A 19,023-nucleotide genomic window follows, 5' to 3' on the forward strand; every position below is an offset into this window, starting at 1 on the left:
ACCTGTCCTGTTATCTGTTTGGAGGACCTAGATTAGCATACCTGCCCTGGCTCTAACTTTTCTCCCCTCCCTTATGTACCTAAGTCCTTTGTGAGTGACATCCAGACTTGAGCACAGAAGCCAAGGTGGAAGAAAATGTCTTCTTGGCCTTCTTGTCTGGGGATGGTGAACTCTCTCTCTCTCTTTTTTCAAAGATTAATTTATTTTTATTGGAAAAATAGAAGAAGAGACAAAGATCTTTTATCGCTGGTTCACTCCTCAAATGACTACAAGAGCCAGAGCTGAGTTGATCTGAAGCCAGGAACCAGGAGATCCCTTTGCGTGTTCCATGTAGGTAGAAGGTCCCAAGGCTTTAGGCTGTCATCCCCTGCTTTCCCAGGTCACAGACAGGGAGCTGGATGGGAAGTGGAGCAGCTGAGACACTTGGCTCCTAGTGGACACCATCATTTGCATGAGGGGGTTAGGCAATTGAGCCTTTGCACTAGGCCCTGATAGCAGCAATCTCTTTAGCCTGGGAAGTGGTGAGCAGTCGCAGGTGCCTTTGACAACTGTACCTACTCATCCTTCCTGAAAACCGTGTTTCTTTCCGGTTGCTTCTCTACATCTCAGGTTGTTCTTCGTCCATCTGTCCTCCTGGTCCATCTCACCAATGCAGCACAAGACAACCTGTTTTTCCATTATGCTTCTCCATTGTGAGTTTTGGGGAGAAGAGGATAGCATCCCCCCTCCTTTTTTCGCAAAAACTTCTTTCCCGTCTGAAACTCCCTCATTAGATGACTACCCTCTTTTTCTTTTGGTGACTGGAGAGACTATGTCCACAAAGTCGCTGATGACTTCCAACAACTTAAAGAGATTACATTTCCATTGTTGACTTCGTCAGCCTGAACTTGCCGTTTGAACCCAAGCTGGAATATGCCAACTACAAATTTTTGCCTCCTTACTAGGGGAATGTCATTTACAAATAAGGATTGTAAGGCATGGTGTGGGAGTCAGACACCCCATTAAGGGTCAGTCACCAAAACTGGCCCTCACGGTGTGTGTCTGGTGGCAAGACAGGTGGTGCCACAGAAAGAACGTTGGCTTTAGAGACAGATGGAACAAAACGTACACATTGCCTGGGCAATGTTGCGTGATGCAGGGTAGGATACTGTGTAAGGGCTTGGCTGTTTGCAGGGTAGGATACTGTGTAAGGGCGTGGCTGTAATGTCAAGCCAGCTCCAGATGCAAACCTTTTGTTTTGTCACTCACATGCTGTGCAACCCAACATCTCAGAGCCAAGGTTTTCTCACCTGGGAAATGACAGCGAAGCGCCGACCTTGGCAGGGCTGTTTAGGGCAACGGCATTTACTTTTTCTGTATGCCCTGTGTATTTGAATTCACTGTATCTTCATCATGACCATCTACAGTAAATATTTTCACTATCTCCATCTATGGATGTGGAATGGAAGTCCAGAGGGCAGAAGTCTCTTAAGGACATGTAGCTGGTGAATTGATAGGAATGGAATCTGAATAAAGATCATTTTGCTCGTGTGAACTCTCAGGCACTCTGTCACAATGCTGCCAATATACATGCCATTCTCATCACTTGTTTGACCCAGGCTTTGTACGTTACATAAGTTAACCCTCATAATTATCGTACTATTTCTATCACTTTTGCTTCTCCTGTGTATTTAAGGGTGCTCTAGAGAGTTCATGGGAAGTTCACATCACCCTTTCATACAATTTCCCATGTACTTTTTTTGGTCAATTTCCATATACTTTTTGAAGCTCCTTCATAGATGGAATACATTGATTGGAGTCAAGAAAATGACTTTTCTATTATTAAATGAAGCAATGGCCATAGAAGTCATTAATGAACAACTTGATAAAATCATTTGTTCATCATCTGTTTTTAAGTTCTTTATTTCTGCTCTTCTCTTCTTACCTCTGCTGTTTTTTTCTTTTTCTTCCATGTTTTCTCGCTGGTGGCTTTATGCAGGGCTTTAGTTATTTTCTGGTCATTGAACAGGTGATTCCCTCCCTGCCTGCCTGCTCCCCTGCTGCCCACTCCTGCTCCTTCCCCATCTCCCGCCACACTTGGCTGCTCCAAGTATGAAGGGTGTTACTGGCTAAGCATGATTCACAAAGGTACTGATTGAAATGTGACCAAATCAGAATTCTGTTTTAGTTTGATCTTCTACAAGAAGTTCAGGATAAAGGAGAATAGTCTCTCCTTTCAGCATTAAGAAATATTTCTTGCCCAGTAGGGGAGCTACAGGGAGTTCCCCTGCTTGGCCACTGCTCCCACTGGTGAGTGTAGGAACTGGGACCAGGGGCCGACCAGGCTGGGCAGGACTACAACACCTGTTGGCCTGCATGTGAACTGGATTAGGGGGACAGCCAGGACGGGCTAACTGACTCTTCCCACTAGTCAATGCGTAGACCAGAGTGAGTTCAGGCTGGTTGAACTTTGCTGCAGCATCAGCTAGCAAGTGCTGGGATTGGAGGCAAAGTCTGTCAAACTAGATTGCAGAACTGCCTGGGGAATACAAGATCCAGGCCTGGGAGTGGGCCCAGTAGGGAAACTGTGGGCACCTCTCTGACTGGCTGCAACTCCCACTGGTAAGCATGAGAATCAGGGCTGGGGGAGGGCCTAACTAGACAGGCAGTGGCACCTGTCAGCATGAGTGTGGGCTGGATAATGGGGTTAGTTAGGTTGAGCTAGGCTTCAATGCCCGTTGATATATACGAAAGCTGAATGGGATGTGGGACAGACTGTACCAGTTTGCTGTTTGCTGTACATACTGATAAGAACCGGCGACCATATCGGATCTCGGAGCGTTCAAGGCAGACTTTAGCCTCTAGGCCATGGAGCCGGGCCCTCGATATCCTTTTAATGAAATCATTTTCTTCTTTTTTTTTTCTAAAGATTTATTTATTTATTTATTTATTGGAGAGTCATATATGTAGAAAGGAGGAGACAGAGAGGAAGACCTTCTGTGCACCAATTCACTCCCCAAGTGGCCATAATGGTTGGAGCTGAGTCGACCCGAAGCCAGGAGCTTCTTCCGGGTCTCCCATGTGGGTGCAGGGTCCCAAGGCATTGGGCCATCCTCTACTGCTATTTCAGGTCACAAGCAGGGAGGCAGATGGGAAGTGCGGCTGTAAGGACAAGAACCAGCACCCATATGGGATTCCGGTGCATGCAAGGTGAGGACTTTAGCCACTAGGCTACTATGCTGGACCTGAAATAATTTTCTTCTTAAGCCACAATTGTTTTCTGCTGTGTAGAGTAGGAATGTTGAATGACACCCTGTGATAAAGGATAGTGGATAGTATCAATCAAGGCCTAGAGATTCTGCCTTTAGAAAGAACATGTGACTAGTAGTTGCAACAGAAGTAGTATTACCGTAATTCATTTGTTTCGTGTTTTCCACATTTGCTGAGAGTCAGTGCTTTGTCAGGCACTGGCCACATGCTGAGGAAATAGTTTTATGCAAAATATGCACTTGCTGCCTCCATGGACACACAGTTGTAGGAAGTCCTGATTTTAGCAGTTGTCTGGCTGCTTTTGTCTACACTTCAGTTTTGCTTCATAATCCTTTGCCTCAGTACAAATCCAGAGAGTTACAATGTGAAATGTTGTTTTGATAATAATCAATTAATTAATTTCCTATTATAAAAAGGATGTAAAGCAGCTTATCGAAGATGTGCAGATATAGTAAGATCCAAGAGTATCAAACAATAAATGAAAGAAGTTGTAATAAAAGGGAATCAAATGATAAAAATCTTGTTATGAAGATCATTAGAGCAAGTGAATCCTGTACTTGACTTTGAGACAAGAGAAAGAATGAGAGGCCTGTGGTCTTTAAGAAGGTCTTTCAAAAAGAGTGTCAATTTCATAGGAGAAAACCAAATTTTCTGGGATCCAGGTTTTATGGCTAATTTGCCTTAGAGGTACTCATAGAAGTGATGCTGAGCATTTTGTAAAATATGATAAATAGGCAGACTGGAATGCTTCCCTCTGCAGGCCTGCTGAGTCCTGGAGGCAACATATCTATTGGGTTATGAAAGAGTTGGAAGTGTGTGTGTGTGTGTGAGAGAGAGAGAGAGAGAGAGAGAGAGAGAAACAAACAGGAACAGTCTCCTGAAATGTTACTTTTCTGTATTGATTAAACATAAACATGAAAGGCTAGGGTGAAGATGAAATAACTGGATGGGTGCACACTGTCCTTTCTCCAGTTGTTTGTAAGAGGAACATCAATCCGGGTGGGAAAATACCTTCTCTGTGTGGCCTCCTTTGCTCTCACCAGGGGAACTGAATGAGGACTAATCCTAGCTCTACTTGCCTTTCCCAGCGGAAGTAGGCATTTGCCATACAGCTTCAGCCCTCTCCTTTCAATTCCAAGTTCATAAGGGATAGCTCCCATTTGCTAGCAGGAAGACCAAGAAGTCAGTGATGTTCATGATATGATGGTGAGGATGGTGGGTACAATGTCAGATTCTATGGGGTTAGGTTTTGCAGAACAGCTGCATTTAAGCCAGATCATGATGAAAATAGTGATAAAAGCGAGGATAAACCAACATGGCAGAAGAGCGTAAGGACACGTTCAAACAGAGAAACATTAACCTGGATGAAGCAGAGAAGGCACATTTCAGGAAATAGGAGAGGACAACCAAGAGCAGAGGGGTACCTGGAGACAGATGAACATGGGAAAGCAGCAGAGACAATGGTGTGGTGTTGCAGTGACCGGATACCCCAGTGGCAGTCAGTGAGTGGTGATCTGAGGTCCACCAGTGGCAGGAATTCAACCAGCAGCCAGGTGGGAAGGGGAGTTCATCAAGAGCTCAGTAAGTAATCCCAGGCAAAGAACTGCATGTCCTGCTGGTTTGTTTGATTTGCCCAGGAGCAGAAACAGAGCAGCAGATACCAAAGAGCTGGTGCAGGAACATGGTTAGATTTCATAGCCTAGACCCTCAATAGAGCTGAATCAGGGGTCATCTTGTCTAAGGAGGCAAGCTTCTGTCTCTTATTTTGGTCTTGGTCATTGTACTTCTGGTTAGCAGATTCTTCTCCTTGGGGCAGGTTTCTAATCTATTTCATCCACCAGTCTGCAGTTCAATTTTACTTATTGCGGTTGGCACCCAGTTCTTTTTTGCAGTCTCTTGTGCCACTCCCTCCAGCAAGTCTCAGGTCTGGGCTATTATGTTACACCTCCACCACGGTCTGTAGCCCCAACTCCTGCTCACTACTCTCCACCTCCTGTGATCCCATGCTGAGGCTATACCATTTGTACAAACTTACTCCCCCTACTTGTTTGAGCACTTCAAAGGATTAAGGAGACACCAGGTATCCTAAATGGCTAGGTTGTTGCTAGTGCTGATCTTGCTGGAACTTGCTTGCCATTAGGTCTGAGAGCCACCCAAACCTATTTTGACCCATAGAATGCCAAAACTGTTATTATTTTCGATGTGGGACCAGTGCAATGCACTGAGGTGGAAATGAGTTCGCTCTGAGCTTAGTGCATGCACAGCTTACTGATGTCCCTGCAGTCTCAAAGCCTTTGCCACCCTGTACAGAATGGTGCCTGATGTGCCACTAGTGGAGTTCTTATTCTGCTGGCCATTATGTCTGGGGGCTTTCTGGACCTATTTTGGGTGGAATCTGTAGGATGCCACATTGTTGCAATCCACTGAGCCAGAAATGAGTTCATTCCCAGGGAAATGAAAGCACAAAACAAGCACAAAACTGGAAGCAGAGCTGGGTCAAGCTAAAAAAAGTATTCAAGAATTAAGAGACATTATTAAAAGGCCCAAACAAAAGAGCGATGGGGGTTTAAGAAGGTGCAGAAAGAGAAGCTGGGCTTAAAGATGTATTTAATGAAATAATAAAGGAAAATTTCCCTAATCAGGAGAAAGAACTGGGAAACAAGATCCAAAAGGGGCACAGAACTCCCAACAGGGTTGGCCAAAGTGATCTTCACCACGACACATGATAATCAAGCTCTCTTCAGTTGAACATAACGAAAAGATCCTTAAATGTGCACATGAAAAAAGAATCAATTGACATATAGATGAATGGCAATTAAATTCACAGCTGATCTCTCACAGGAAACTCTCCAGGCCAGAAGAGAATGGAATGATATAGTCCAGATTATAGAAGTAAAAAATTGTCCCAGAATAACCAGCACAGCTTTCCTTTGTCTTTGAAAATGAGAATAAATAAATAAATAAATAAGAAAAGGAAATAAAATTCATCCACAATAAAGAAAAATTAAAAGAAAACGTCTCTTTCAAGCCTGTCCTACAAATGATACTCAGAGATGTTCTCTTGACAGAGAAGAGGAATAGCACCTACCACAACCAAAGGCAAATGTGAAGAGCATCCTGTAAAATAAAAACAGAAGACTAAATCAATGAGCAATCCATTGCTAAATGACAGGAACAAATTACCATCTATTTATATTAACTCTGAATGTAAAGACCTTAAACTCATCAACAAAATGTCATAGATTAGGAAACTGGATTAAAAGAAATTATCTGTTGCCTACAATAGACATATCTCACCAACAAAGATCAGCAGAAACTATATTTCATGGATTTTGATGTTTTCATTTTTATTTCTTCAAAAGTTTTTTTCTCATTAAATTCTTCACTGACTCATAGTTTATATAGTAACATCATTTTCTTCAAGAAGTTTCTTTATTTCCTTTTTCATTTCTTCAGTGATACATGAGTCATTCAGTAGTATGTTATTTAACTTCATGGTGTTGTAAATTTATATTTTTATTCCTGTCGTTGATTTTGTTTTGTGGCTTTTCATTTAAGGGGATGTATAGTAATTGTGTAATGGAGACTATCATATCCAGATGTGAGGACATGGTGCAGTAAACATCTCTACTTCCAGATCAAAGATAGACTCCCAGTGAAACTGTTGAATGTATCTTGACAATCGGATGCTGGACTCTTCCACTGTCCATGCCTGCAATGATAGACTTAGGACTGTTTATGAATACCTATAGTATTGTAATAATATAGGGAACTCAGTGGGGAGAAGAGATCTGGGGAGGGGGTAAGGGAAATCCCAGGGCCTATGGAACTCTATCATAAAGTTATAATAATAATAAAAATATTTCAATTTGAAAACAAATAAAATTGTGACAAAAGTATAATTCAAACTTAAAGTATACATCAAAATGGCTCGATTGGTCAATCCTACCACTGCATGAGCTGGCATCCCATATGGACACCAGTTCTTTTCCAGGATCCTCTACTTCCCATCCAGCTCTCTGCCTGTGACTGGGAAAGTAGCAAAGAAGGGTCCAAGGCCTTGGGACCTGCACTCACATGGGAGACCTGGAAGAGGCTCCTGGCTCCTGGCTGGCTTTTGATTGGCTCTGTTCTGGTCATTGTGGCCAGATGGTGGGTGAACTCTCAGATGGAACATCTTACTCTCTGTCTCTTCTTCCCTCTGTAAATCTGCCTTTCCAATGAAAATTAAAAAAAATAAAGAATACATCAAGGAAGTTGAGGTGGATCAGTGCATGAAACCTCACACACCATTCTAAGAAGTTTGGACTTTATGGTTTATTGTTCATGAATTTGAGGAAAGCAATCCATGGTGTAATCCTTTCTGTCAACAGCAGGACGTTTTGCTGTTTGAAACTGTAGCTACTAGTCATCCCTGATTCTGCACACTTGAAATTTGGGTAATCTGCAGTGAAAGTATTTAAACACACTAGCTTTTTGAAGATTTGGCCCACAAATAAGTGAAAATGAGTTTTGTCACTGTCAAAACTTATGTTAAAGCTTCATCCTCCAAAATAGTGGCACGGAAGTGAGGGGGCTCTTTCCACTGCTATGGCAGAGTTCTAGTGCTGGAGTGCGTGGTTATGAAGTTGGGGACCACCTCACTGGATCAAGCCCCCCTGCCCTGCCCCCTCAATGTGCCTCTTCATGTTCCACTTTCTGTGCTCATCTGTACGCCTACCGCATGACCCAATGACCCAATGCGCCATCCCGTGGCGCAGCATGAAGCCCCTGCCAGATGCAGCTACCGATCCTGACCTTCCCTGCCTTGCCAAACTGCAAGCTAAATAAGTCTCCTTTGTTTCCAAGGAACCTGTTCAGTCCCAGAGATTCTGTTGTATCCACAGAAAACCCACGAAGGCATATGTGTCTGGAACCAGAGGGGAATTCAGAAGTGACTCCCTGGAGTAAGCATGTGTTGCAGCCGCATGTGTGGGGGTCAACAACCAGAAGGTGGCTGAAGGATGGAAATGCGTGAGGTCAGGTCATCCGGCTCCTCTGGGGAGTTAGCGAAGAGTGAGAGCAACCACAGAACACAGGCAACGACGGAGGGTGGGACCTGGCATATAACATGTGACTGAGAGAGGAGAGACAGGGAAATGGATGGAGGCTGTCCACGAAGGACCCCGGAGACCTTGAATCACACAGACCAAAGTGGGCCTTTTCAGAGGCATCAGAAGCGGGGAAGTGCTTGGGCGGCTCTTGGGAAGCCCTGAGTGGTGTCTGTTGGCTTGGCTGATGTCAGCTTGAAAAGGGCCCAGCACAGTGTGGCTGGTCAAGAAGGGGAGCCTGCATGTAGCGGGGAGAATACATAAATGGAGTTGGTCACTAGAAGAAGTTGGTGGGAACTAGGATGCTAGGGGTCAGGCAGTCACAGGTCGTGGGGCACAGCAGGTAAAGCAGAAGTGCAGGAAAATGTCACCTGTCGACTTGCCGGAGCCTTTTTTTTTTTTTTTTTTTTATCTTTTTCCTTTCAGTAAATGCTTTGGGCACATCGCTCTAAGTCTATGCTAATGAGTCCACCCTTCCACAGTGGCCCACTTTGCAGGGCCTCCCCTATTTGGGACAGGGAGCCAGGAGACATTTCTTAGAGCTACAGCCTCTCGTTATGGAAAGCCTCTTGCGACTGGACCCTGCATCTCTCCGAGTGAAATATGGTGTGAGAGAGACCCTGATCCCCGACTGCTAGAATCCTGGGGTCTCCCAGACACCCTGAGCCTCTTTGTTGAGAGCCAAGTCAGAGGGTGGCTCAGAGACACTCTGCAACCTTCTGGAAGCCTGCACCCCTGCTCGGGCTGCAGTGCTCGGCTTTCTCCAACAGGGGCGCTGGGCATCCGCGGATGGCCGGCTCCTGTCCAGCGCCGGAGCCTACCTGGGTTTGAGGCTCTGCAACTTTCCTTGCGGCTGGTCACTGCCCTTACTCCTCGGAAAACCCGCCCGCGCCGGGACCGCGCTCCTTCTGGTTGTCATTGGATTCGTTCTCCGCCCCGGCCTCCCCTTTGCCCAGTTCCCATTTGGTTCTGGTGGGAAAGCAATCCCCCCACCCCCGTGCCGGGGCTCCCGGGAGTCCCCGGCTGCTGCCATGCCTCTACCGGCTCCTGGAGCATCTCCCCAGCTTCCGGGGTCCTTGGCGACCGGTCCAGCTCCTTCCTTGCCGCTTCCCATTTAATCATCTCTGCAAAGGAGCTCCTTTTCTAATCCCAAAGAGGAAGGAAAGAGCCTGTAGGGGTTCTCCTCCCTACATCCCACTTCCCTTTCCGTCTGGCATTTTCCAATCCCCTCCCCCCCCCGCACTCAATTAAATAAAAACAAAAATGCCAGGGTCTCCTGCACCACCCGTCCTTAGGGTTAGTCCCCATGCTTCAGTCACCTAGAGTCTCCATCTTCCTAGGGTCATCAAGGGTCTAGGCGCACCAGGCATCCAGACTGCTGGGTGGCTGGGTCGCTGGGATACTTGGAAACAAGCGAGCCTGTTCAGAAACTGATTTGGGGATAAGGGAGGACACGACTCCACAGTCTAGGGAAGGAAGATGGGGTCTGGATTTCCTCACTGGGAACAGACTGTCTCCACTACTCTCTTCCCGTCTTACTTCTGGTCAGGGCTCCTGGGAAGCGGTGCCCTGGAACCCTTGAGGTTGGCACGCCCCTGGACGCTTCGCCAGCACCTGCCGGTTCTGAGTCAGGGTACCAGGGAGGCTCAGTCAGGCTACATGGGCGGGTGGCCAGGAGGAGGCGGCTGCGGCGAGCCGCCTGCCTCACTCTCAGCACTGCTTTCCTGAAGACTCACAGGCTCCAGCAAATGCAAACACTGCCCGTGCGTGATCCGGGAGCGCCCACGGCCCGCGCGCTCCCCGCCCCTCCGCTCACACACGCTCATGCCAACGCGCACGCTTCGAGCCGCCCCCTAGCTGGCTCACCCGGTCCCCAGCCCCGGGGGCACCCCTCTCCTCTCGCCCTCGCACGCACGCGCACGCACGCAGTCCCTGCGCCCCTGCACGGGGCGGGGGCGCAGGCCTGGTGGGGGGGTGGGGAGGGGGCCGAAGCCGTGAGCCAAGCCGTGGGCCCATCCCACGCCCGGCTTCAGCGCGCAGCCTGCCTTCTCGGGCTTCCTCTCCGCTCCGGAACGGGAACAGTTGGCGCTGAAAACACCAAACTCCTCTCCCTCCTCCCTGGGACCTTGTGCCCTCCCCACGCGCCATCTCCAGATCCCCCCCCCCAGCCCCTCCTTCTGCCCCCCTGCGCCAGGCCCGAAGAGTAAATCCCTGAGGCGGTGAGAAGCAGCTCCCAACTCTTCTCTGGGAGCAGATTGGAGGTTGGATTTCGAGGAGACTCAGGATTGGGGTCCGCGGCCAGCTCCACCCCCCTGGATCCGGTTGGATTTTCCCATTTTAGAAGAGGATTTTCTTATTACCTTCAAACTCTCTTTTTTAACAAAAATTCGGGAGGAGCTCAGTGAGGGATTCGGAGGGAATCTTGTTTTCAGAAAGAAAAAGCACTGAAGGAGCATTTGTTAATTTTCCTTGGGGTTTGGAAACACCCTCTGAACCAGAGAGCCAAGGAGCAAGCAGGCGAGCGGGAGAGAGGACCGGCCAGGCTTGCCAGCCGAAGCCACCTCCTTCCCGGCCGCCCCCTCCCCACTCGCCGGATTCACTGGCTCACTCGCCGGCGCGCGCACATACCCCGCGTCGGACCCGCACCTCGGCGGGCGCCACACACTCGGCAGCCCGAGCCGTGGTAGCCGCAGCGGGATGGAGGCGGCGCGCACCGAGCGCCACGCAGGCTGGCCAGGAGCGCCCCTCGCCCGGACGGGACTCCTACTCCTCTCAACGTGGGTCCTAGCAGGCGCCGAGATCACTTGGGGTACGGCGGGCGGTCCTGGACGCCCTGCGGCCCCGGCTTCCCGGCCAGCCGCGTCAGCTCCTCTCTCGCCGCGGGCAGTGGCGAGCCAGTGGCCGGAGGAGCTGGCGACGGCGCCGACAGCTGCCGCCGCGCTGGGGCGCCGACCCAGACCAGGGCTGCTGTCCCAGCCGGGCGGCGGCAGCGGCCGTGCGGTGCGGCTGGAAGCGGCGGGGACGTCGCTGGCAGGCGCTCGGAGGGGCCAGCGCGTCCCGGCGCCTGACAAGCCTGGCGGCGCGAGGAGGACTCGCCGGGCTCAGCCCCCGGGCAGCCTGGAGCGCACGGACGCCTGGGCTACTGCTCCAGCCGACGGTTCCAAAGGAAGCCGCCCCCCGGCCAAGGGTTCCCGGGAGGAGGTGAAGGCGCCGCGGGCCGGGGGGCCAACGGCTGAGGAGTTGCGGTTGCCGAGCACCTCTTTCGCGCTGACCGGGGACTCTGCACACAACCAAGCCATGGTGCACTGGTCGGGACACAACAGCAGCGTGAGTACCCACCTGGCGGCGGGTGTGAGGGTCGCCCCACAGCAGCAGGGGACAGGAGCGAGGGACAGACTTGGCTTGGGGGGGGGGGGGGTCCTGGCCGAGAGCTGGGGTGCCTAGGGGAACGGGGAGGGGGAGGGGATGAGGGGACGGGTTTGTGCTTGCCTCACACCCCTACCAGGTTAGTGGAGTTAGTTGGAGAGGCTGAGTGGATGGCTCGCTGGACACTCGGGGTCTTGGCTGCCGTCTCCTGCTCTCGGCTTGGACAAGTCGCTTTCCTGATTTGGGGACATAGACAGGAATGGGGAGAGAGCTGCCAGACACCCTGATGGGCTCCGCACGCGGGGCACCCCCTCACATCCCCGCCCCCCGCGCTCCGAAGGGAAGCTGCAGGATGGAGGCACCCCTCTCTCCTGCCTGCCTTGGGGTTTCCACACTGGGGTTCTCTCCAAGCGCGTAGTTCCCTAGCCCTGGCTTCAGCTGTGAGAGAGGCAGTAACAAAGTTTAAAGCTTGAGCGGGATACCACCCCACTCCACCCTCACGCCAGCACAAGCACTGGTAAGTGACTGAGCGGAAAGCTGGCTCCCGCGCCACTGCGTCCTGTGCTGTGCTTGACTTGGAGTGGAGTTGGGTCCCTGTGCTTCCAGCACACCTCTCCACCCCCTGCGCCACCTCTCGCTGCTGTCCCGAGAGGTGGCACCGTTGGGCTCATCCCAGGAACTTGGGCTCTTGGCACTGGGGTGTCAGGCTTTGAACCTTGCCCGCTGGGGCAACTGCAGGGCCTGCCTGTCTGCAGCCTGTACCCTCAGTGCTGGTCCCCAGCTCCCTAGAGCACCCGCCCCAGGAGGAGGCTTCTCCGACTCCCACAGACCCCTGCAACCCTACTTTCTTCCCTCAGGGCTCCGCTTTGGCTAGCCCTGCAACATCCCTTTTTTCTCTCTTGATTCCAATAAAAAGCTGGTGTTGGGCAGAGCAGGGCAGCGAGCAGAGGATGGGGCGAGAGAGGGTGGTCTGCTTCAGCAGCTTTGGGAACCTCATTTGACAGGAAACACTGACCCCACCTCCCCACTCCTTCGTTCTCTGCACCTTACCATTCTCACCATTGGTGTCTGAAAGATTTCCCTGGGAAAGTCTCACCGTAATATTCCAGAGCCTGGGGTATCCCTGTTTCCTTAGCGAGTGACAAGAAAGCCAGCAGCTTAAAGAGGAATAGTCTGGTGCACGTTTCCTGGGCTTTGAGGAATCCGCCACACAGGGAGCCCAGCCTGGCTGGCAGTTGCTGGCTTCCAAGACGTGGAGTTCAGCTCATGAGCAGCACATTGGCATGGGTCCATCTACCTTGGAGGACCCCCATGGTCTCCAGCTGGGCAACTCTGGGCATCAGGGTGGCCAGGGTGAGAAGTTCCTAGCCCTCAGATGTGTGTGTGTGTGTGTGTGTTGCTATGTATTCCACCAGCAGGGCTTGTGTGAATACCAACTTCATTTCCGTTGGTTAATTAGCAGTAGTGTGTGTGTGTTGCTGTGCTCAGTGAGGAGGGTGGGTAGGATGTGTGGCAGTAGTGCATCCTGGGAGGAGCGCTGTCCTCAGTACCTGTGGCTTTATGACTGCCACATTTGGACAGTATAAATCTGCTCTGTGTGAAGAGTTTTCTTTTTATTTCTGCTTGGATTTCCGAGATCGTTTGTGAGTGCAGTTAGCCTGCTAGAGAATATGTTTCCTGCAAGTAAGAGCTAAATTCCATCTGCCTATCCTTGGGACTGTTGAGCAGAAGAGGCTGTGAAGGGCATGCCTGGCCTGTGCCCCTTCTGGAAATGACTCCAGAGACAAACAGGGCCACAGGGCAGGGGCAGTGGCCCCGCTGGCTGTGGAGTCCATGGTGGCAGCTGCCTGAGGCTTGCTGGCTGTGCCTGTGGATAGGTCAATGCAGGCAGGTGGGAGGGGGGCAAGTCCGGTTTCCCTTGTCCACAGCCTAGGGCAGGGACTGTCGCCTCTTAACCCCTGGGCTGCACCATCCTCTTTTGACCCTCTTTGGTCAGCAGGACAGGGGAACGAAGCACATTGGTGGTCAGGTCTGTGGACTCTGATAAACCTCCATGTGAACTTGTCCATGACTTCCAAGAAACTTCAATAAAGCAGCCCTGGCCATGTGTTCCTGTGGCCCTCCCCGTCCCCGCTTCTCACTGCAGGAGCAGAAGGTGCCATGAGTAACAGCCAGGACAAGAGTTAATGAGATGTCAGGAAGACCCCTTCCTCTGTGGTGTCAAAGTAGAGGGAGATGCCCCTCAGGCTGAGAACTTGGGGCCTACACCAGGCTTTTTGATCGGGGGAAAAAATTTCCTCTTAACGCTGTCCTCTGAAGTGTTAAGTGCATCCATCAGAACGACTGCTAGTTTCTGCTTTAACCCAATGCCAGATTCCTTGTTCTCTTCTCAGATGCCTTGGCAAACTTCGTTGCCTCAGCTCTTTTTTGAGAGAGTTTTCAGCCTTCCATAAAACCGCAAACTGAATTATCGTCAGGGGTTTGTAGCCGGACGTGGGAGCCATGCTCCTTCACGTCGCCCCACTTGTGCAGCCTGTGTGCCAGGGACGCAGGGGGCAGGTCTGCATCCCAGGCTTGGGCAGGTATTTCCTGTGGTCTCTGAACCAGGGTGGGAGGGCTTGGGGCAGGCCGGCAGAGGGGGCAGCCAGCAGAGTTGAGGCTGGGGAAATCAGGAGTGGAGGGTCAAGTCTGGGTTCTGCCTCTGACCAGGTTGCTTTACCAGGTGTCTAGGGTGGGAGCGAGTGGACTTGGCCTTGGAAGCTGCATTTTGGAGGAGCGATCTGCTGTTTGCTTTTGCTCTCCACTTGTCTTCAGCTGGGATCCTGGTGATTAATGGGTTAGAGAGTGTTTTGCAAACACCCAGGGGGAGCCCAGTCCCTGTGGCTCACAGGGAAACAGAAGAACACATTATTCTGTCCTTTTCCTTCAGACGAAGGCAGAGCTCTGCCTGCTTGCTCAGTGAGATGGCAGGTGGCTCTGGAGAGGGAAAATTGGACAGGCCCCACCTTGGATCAGCCCTTGAGCTCCCTCCTCACTCCCCACCAGTCCTGTGCCAAGGTGAGGATGCTGCATCCTCTTGTAGCTGCCCACCCCCTCCTTTTCAGCTGTCCAGTGATTCGTAGGCTGCTGCAGTATGCCTGCTTGGAGTGTCTTGCCAGGTAGTTTTCAATTAATGTGCCTGATGCTGCACTTGATGGTGAAGGAAGATGCTAATGAGTCCAGGTCCCTGCCAGATCCCCCGCCCCGAGTGTGTTCCAAGGTCTAACACTCAGATCCCCCAAGCAGGATTTCCCTACCCTGCATCAACACAGCTGGACTGTGCTCTAAAATATTTACTCCTAATGTGCAAAATAGTGACAGATTTGATCAGATTAATTGTATTTCACTCACTGGAGCATCTAATTGTGGCTCCCCCAACAGATTTTTCAAGCAGCTTTTGGCTGGATTGCCTAGCCTTCATCATCTCTCTTCTTAGTCTCGGTGTCACAATATCTTAATGCGTTTTGCCTTTTCAGAGGCTTAATAAAGAAGCCTGCCTGCGACAGGAGCCATTCTTAAGGGGTTTTCAAAAAAAAAAAAAAAAGGAAGAAGAGAGAATCTATTTTTAATTAGTATTACAAGGAAGGCCATCTCAGTTGAGTTGTGGCTGTGAAATGCATAGGGATCTAACAGCACTAATTGCTCCTGGTCACTGTCAACTCATGTGGGGTGAGTTGAGGAGAGGGGGGTAGTGGATATGGGCTATTTGTCTAGCTTGCCTTGCTCTGGTGGCTGGTTTACAGGGTGCAATTTGCGTATTAGGGCCTGCAGTGATCTCCAAGGTGAATAGAAGTTGAAAACTCCTTAATTGGGAGATCTGATTTAATGCAGTGGTAGGGACTTGCTTTGTGGTTGGCACAGGATACCCACTTCTGCAACTGTGCTGGGTTTCAGCAAAGCGGTGATTGGTAGCAATAGGAGCAAGAAGACTCAGGGCTGAGAATGGAGTTTTGCCTGTCTCCCAGGCTGTGTCGATCACCTGTTGTCAGTAAGGAATTGTAGAACTGGAGGATCTCTGTGTGTTGATCATCGCAGAGGGTGAGCAGAGGTGAGACTGAGCTGGGTGTGCTGAGATGGGAGGGTCTGATGGAGGAAGTGGTTTATCCCAGGCCTGGTGCCGATCCTTTGGGTCTTCTGGGGTTTGTGGCTTAGCCTACCTGCTACTTTCTTGATTGCTACCTTCTTTAGGTCTCTTGGCTGGGTCGAAATGCTTCCCTTACAGGGACAAAATGTCTAAGGGTGATCATGCTGCAAGTTGGGGGGAAAAAGATGCCTTGTGGAGAAAGGGTAGGAATGCAGTATGTGAGGGCCAACTTTTGGGAAGCAGAACTGGCCCTGGAGGCTGATGGGATTTGGTGAACTGTGTTTATTTCTCTGGTGTGTGAATTACTGGGAGCTAGGCCTGGATGGGGCTAACCTTGTTGGCCATTTGTGGAGGTGAGGGGCTCTACCTTAGGTGCTAGGTTCTGTTCATTTGCATTTCATCTTGGCTGTATACATTCTGGCTTCTGTCTGTATGCATTTGGCTTCTTGAACTCAAATCCAAAGTCATTTAGCATTCAAGGCCTTTCTCTCTGTGTGTCTTGGGTCTGCTGCTCCAATCTTGGGTCTGACTGTTCCCTGAATAGCTCCCATTCACCAAGACAAGGAAGCTTCTTCATCGTCCCCAAGTCCTTTCTTGACTCTAAGTCATTGTTTTTGAGGTTGCCTCAGTTTGAAGACAACATGCATGTCGTCCTCGATTTGGAAATGCACTCTTTATTGATGGCTCAGTTCAAGGTTTAAACAGTGACTCTGAGATCTCCCCTGGAAGCACTGATTTCTTCTTTTCCTAGTTATTTATAGAATTTATAGAGTGCATCACGTTTGCTCATATTGAGCTTGGCACTTGGTTATCTTACTCTTGTATTGTTGAGTGTTTTGAGGATGAGGGGTGAAATAATTAAAATACCTCCACCACTCTGTATTAGAGCACGAGATCTGTTTTTCTCAAGTGTGCTTTGCCATGTGCAGGATGCTGCTGTAATACTGAGCTGTCTGGAGAGTTGGACCAGGTCTTAACTGCAGGGGGAAGACAGGAAGGGAGAGATAATTTTAACTTTTACAATTTGAACTTTTAAATTTAATTTACTAGAGATATACAAAGCATGACCAAGAGGGAGAGCTAGACACACACACATACACACACACATTGATTGCTTGATTTCTCATCCTTTGAGTTCACTCTCCAAATACCTGCAACATCTGGGGCTAGGCCATGCCAAAACCAGGAGCTGGAAACTCAATCTGATCCTCCCACGTGGTTGAAAGTGACTCAAGGAATTGAACTATCACCTCCTACCTACCAGTTCAGGAATTAGCAGGAAGCTGGAATTTGGAGCAGAATCAGGATTCCAACCCAAACACTCCAATATGGATGTTAGTGTTCCAAGTGGTGTCTTAAACTGCTATGCCAAACACCTCCGCTCATCACCTCTCCCTAGATCATTTCTCAGTAGCATTGAATTATACACCTGCTGTAATATTTCACATGTGGAGTTTAGCATGAGATTCAGATAGATTTCTTCCTCCCTTAGTAAGAGGATAGCCATGGAATGTAGTTAGTGGTCCTGACTTTGTGTGCGACACAGAGATCACATAGATCCTCATGTGATTTGTCCATGCAAAGTATTTCCTATTACATGACATTGTCCTGGGCACTGGGGGTTTGTTGGGGGTTTGGAGGGAGACAGACAAGGGTAGGACAGTGCTGACCTTGGGCCTTGACAGTGGGTGTGAGGCTGTTCTTCTATAAAGTTCAATAATACATGCCAGCAGGACAGGTGCCACAGGGTGATATGTGGTTAATTGTCGAGTGATTGTTTCAGGCTACGAGCTCTGGGGAGAGAGGCTGCCTGTGGGATCTCCCACAAGGATGTCAGTACACACAGTGTCAAGGCTGGATGCACACTTGGGGAGTTGTCTTCATCAAATCCCTTATCCTGGAGACATGGAATGTGAGGCCCCCATAGAAACATGGCCGCCTATGGTGTGGATCCAACTGCTCTTCTCTCAGAAGAGCTGGTTTCTGTTTGTACCCACATTTCTCCCTTTGTTTTTGGGTAAACAGAGCATTTTCCTTAAGGAATAGCTGTGTGCTTTCATTCAACGGAAGGGTGCTGCCCATTTTGTAGGTCATGTAGACTGAAGCCTAGGATGGAGATGTATGGAATCAGCTGGGGAGACCTAGGAACAGATTCTTTCCTTTTTGTTCTGGGCTTGTGGCCCACATCTGCCCTGCCACCCGCCTTGTGCTTCCGACAGTAAGAAACAAGCTCGTTACTGTGGGGTGACCTGTGTCTTACTGTTATTTATGGAGGCCTCTTGTGCATCACCTCATTATTTGAAATACTAAATAAATCAAGTCAGATTGCATCACCAGGAACATTTTGCTCGTTTATTTTGATCAGTGCAGTTTGGGTTTAATTATTTATGGAAATGAATTTCTTTATAGTACATTAATAAATGTGCTATAGTAAATTGAGAGAAAGAAATAAAGTCTGAGAATTTCAGGGTAGTGTAAATAGCTTTCTGTCATTAGGCCCCTGCTGTGAGCAGAGGAAATCATCTTTGCTTGGTTGAGATGAGAGGGATCCACAGCACGGTAGGACCAGACTTTCAAGGCTGCTGGTCAGGAACCCTGTGCCTGTGGCTTCATGCGCCCTGTCCTGTTATGTGGCACATGCTGGCAAGAAAACCTAATGTAAGAGGAAAACATGGAATTGTTGATGACCGTATTGAACATTTGTTTTAGGACTTTGCATGGGCGTTAAGGAATCCAGAAAGATGAGGAGTGGGTGCTCTCACTTTGGGCATCTGTGGTCATACCTCACAGCTAATCATGGGAGACTTCCTGAAGGCAGTGAGTGAAGTGTGTAGCTTTATTCTTAAAAAAAAATTACTATTTTTTAATTGCAAAGTCGGATATAAAAGACAGAGAGAAAGATCTTTCGTCCGGTAATTCACTCCCCAAGTGGCCGTAGTAGCTAGAGCTATGCTGATCCAAAGCCAGGAGCCTAGAGCCTCTTCCAGGTCTCCCATGCTGGTTCAGAGTTCCAAAGCTTTGGGCTGCTTTCCCAGGCCACAAGCAGGGAGCTGGATGGGAACCTAGGCCGCCAGGATCAGAACAGGCGCCCACATGGGATCCCGGCACAGGCAGGGTGAGGACTTCAGCTGCTGAGCTACCGTGCTGGGCCTGACGTGTGTAGCTTGAAGTCTACAGGAACACTCTGGGATGCTG

At 49.7% G+C, this 19,023-nt stretch overlaps 1 protein-coding gene across 1 annotated transcript in view; it reads left to right on the top strand.

Annotated features, from left to right (window-relative positions):
- Positions 1–10,773: 10,773 nt before the first annotated feature.
- The window catches only part of SORCS3 (sortilin related VPS10 domain containing receptor 3), a 567,293-nt gene continuing 559,043 nt past the window's right edge, over positions 10,774–19,023 (top strand). The window contains exon 1 of the mRNA XM_004580224.4: positions 10,774–11,666. Coding sequence (XP_004580281.3) covers positions 11,037–11,666 — 630 coding nt within the window. The 5' untranslated portion in view covers positions 10,774–11,036. The remainder of the gene's footprint in view (positions 11,667–19,023) is intronic.

Source organism: Ochotona princeps, chromosome 13 (assembly GCF_030435755.1).
Source record: "Ochotona princeps isolate mOchPri1 chromosome 13, mOchPri1.hap1, whole genome shotgun sequence".
Classification (NCBI taxonomy): Eukaryota; Metazoa; Chordata; class Mammalia; order Lagomorpha; family Ochotonidae; genus Ochotona; species Ochotona princeps.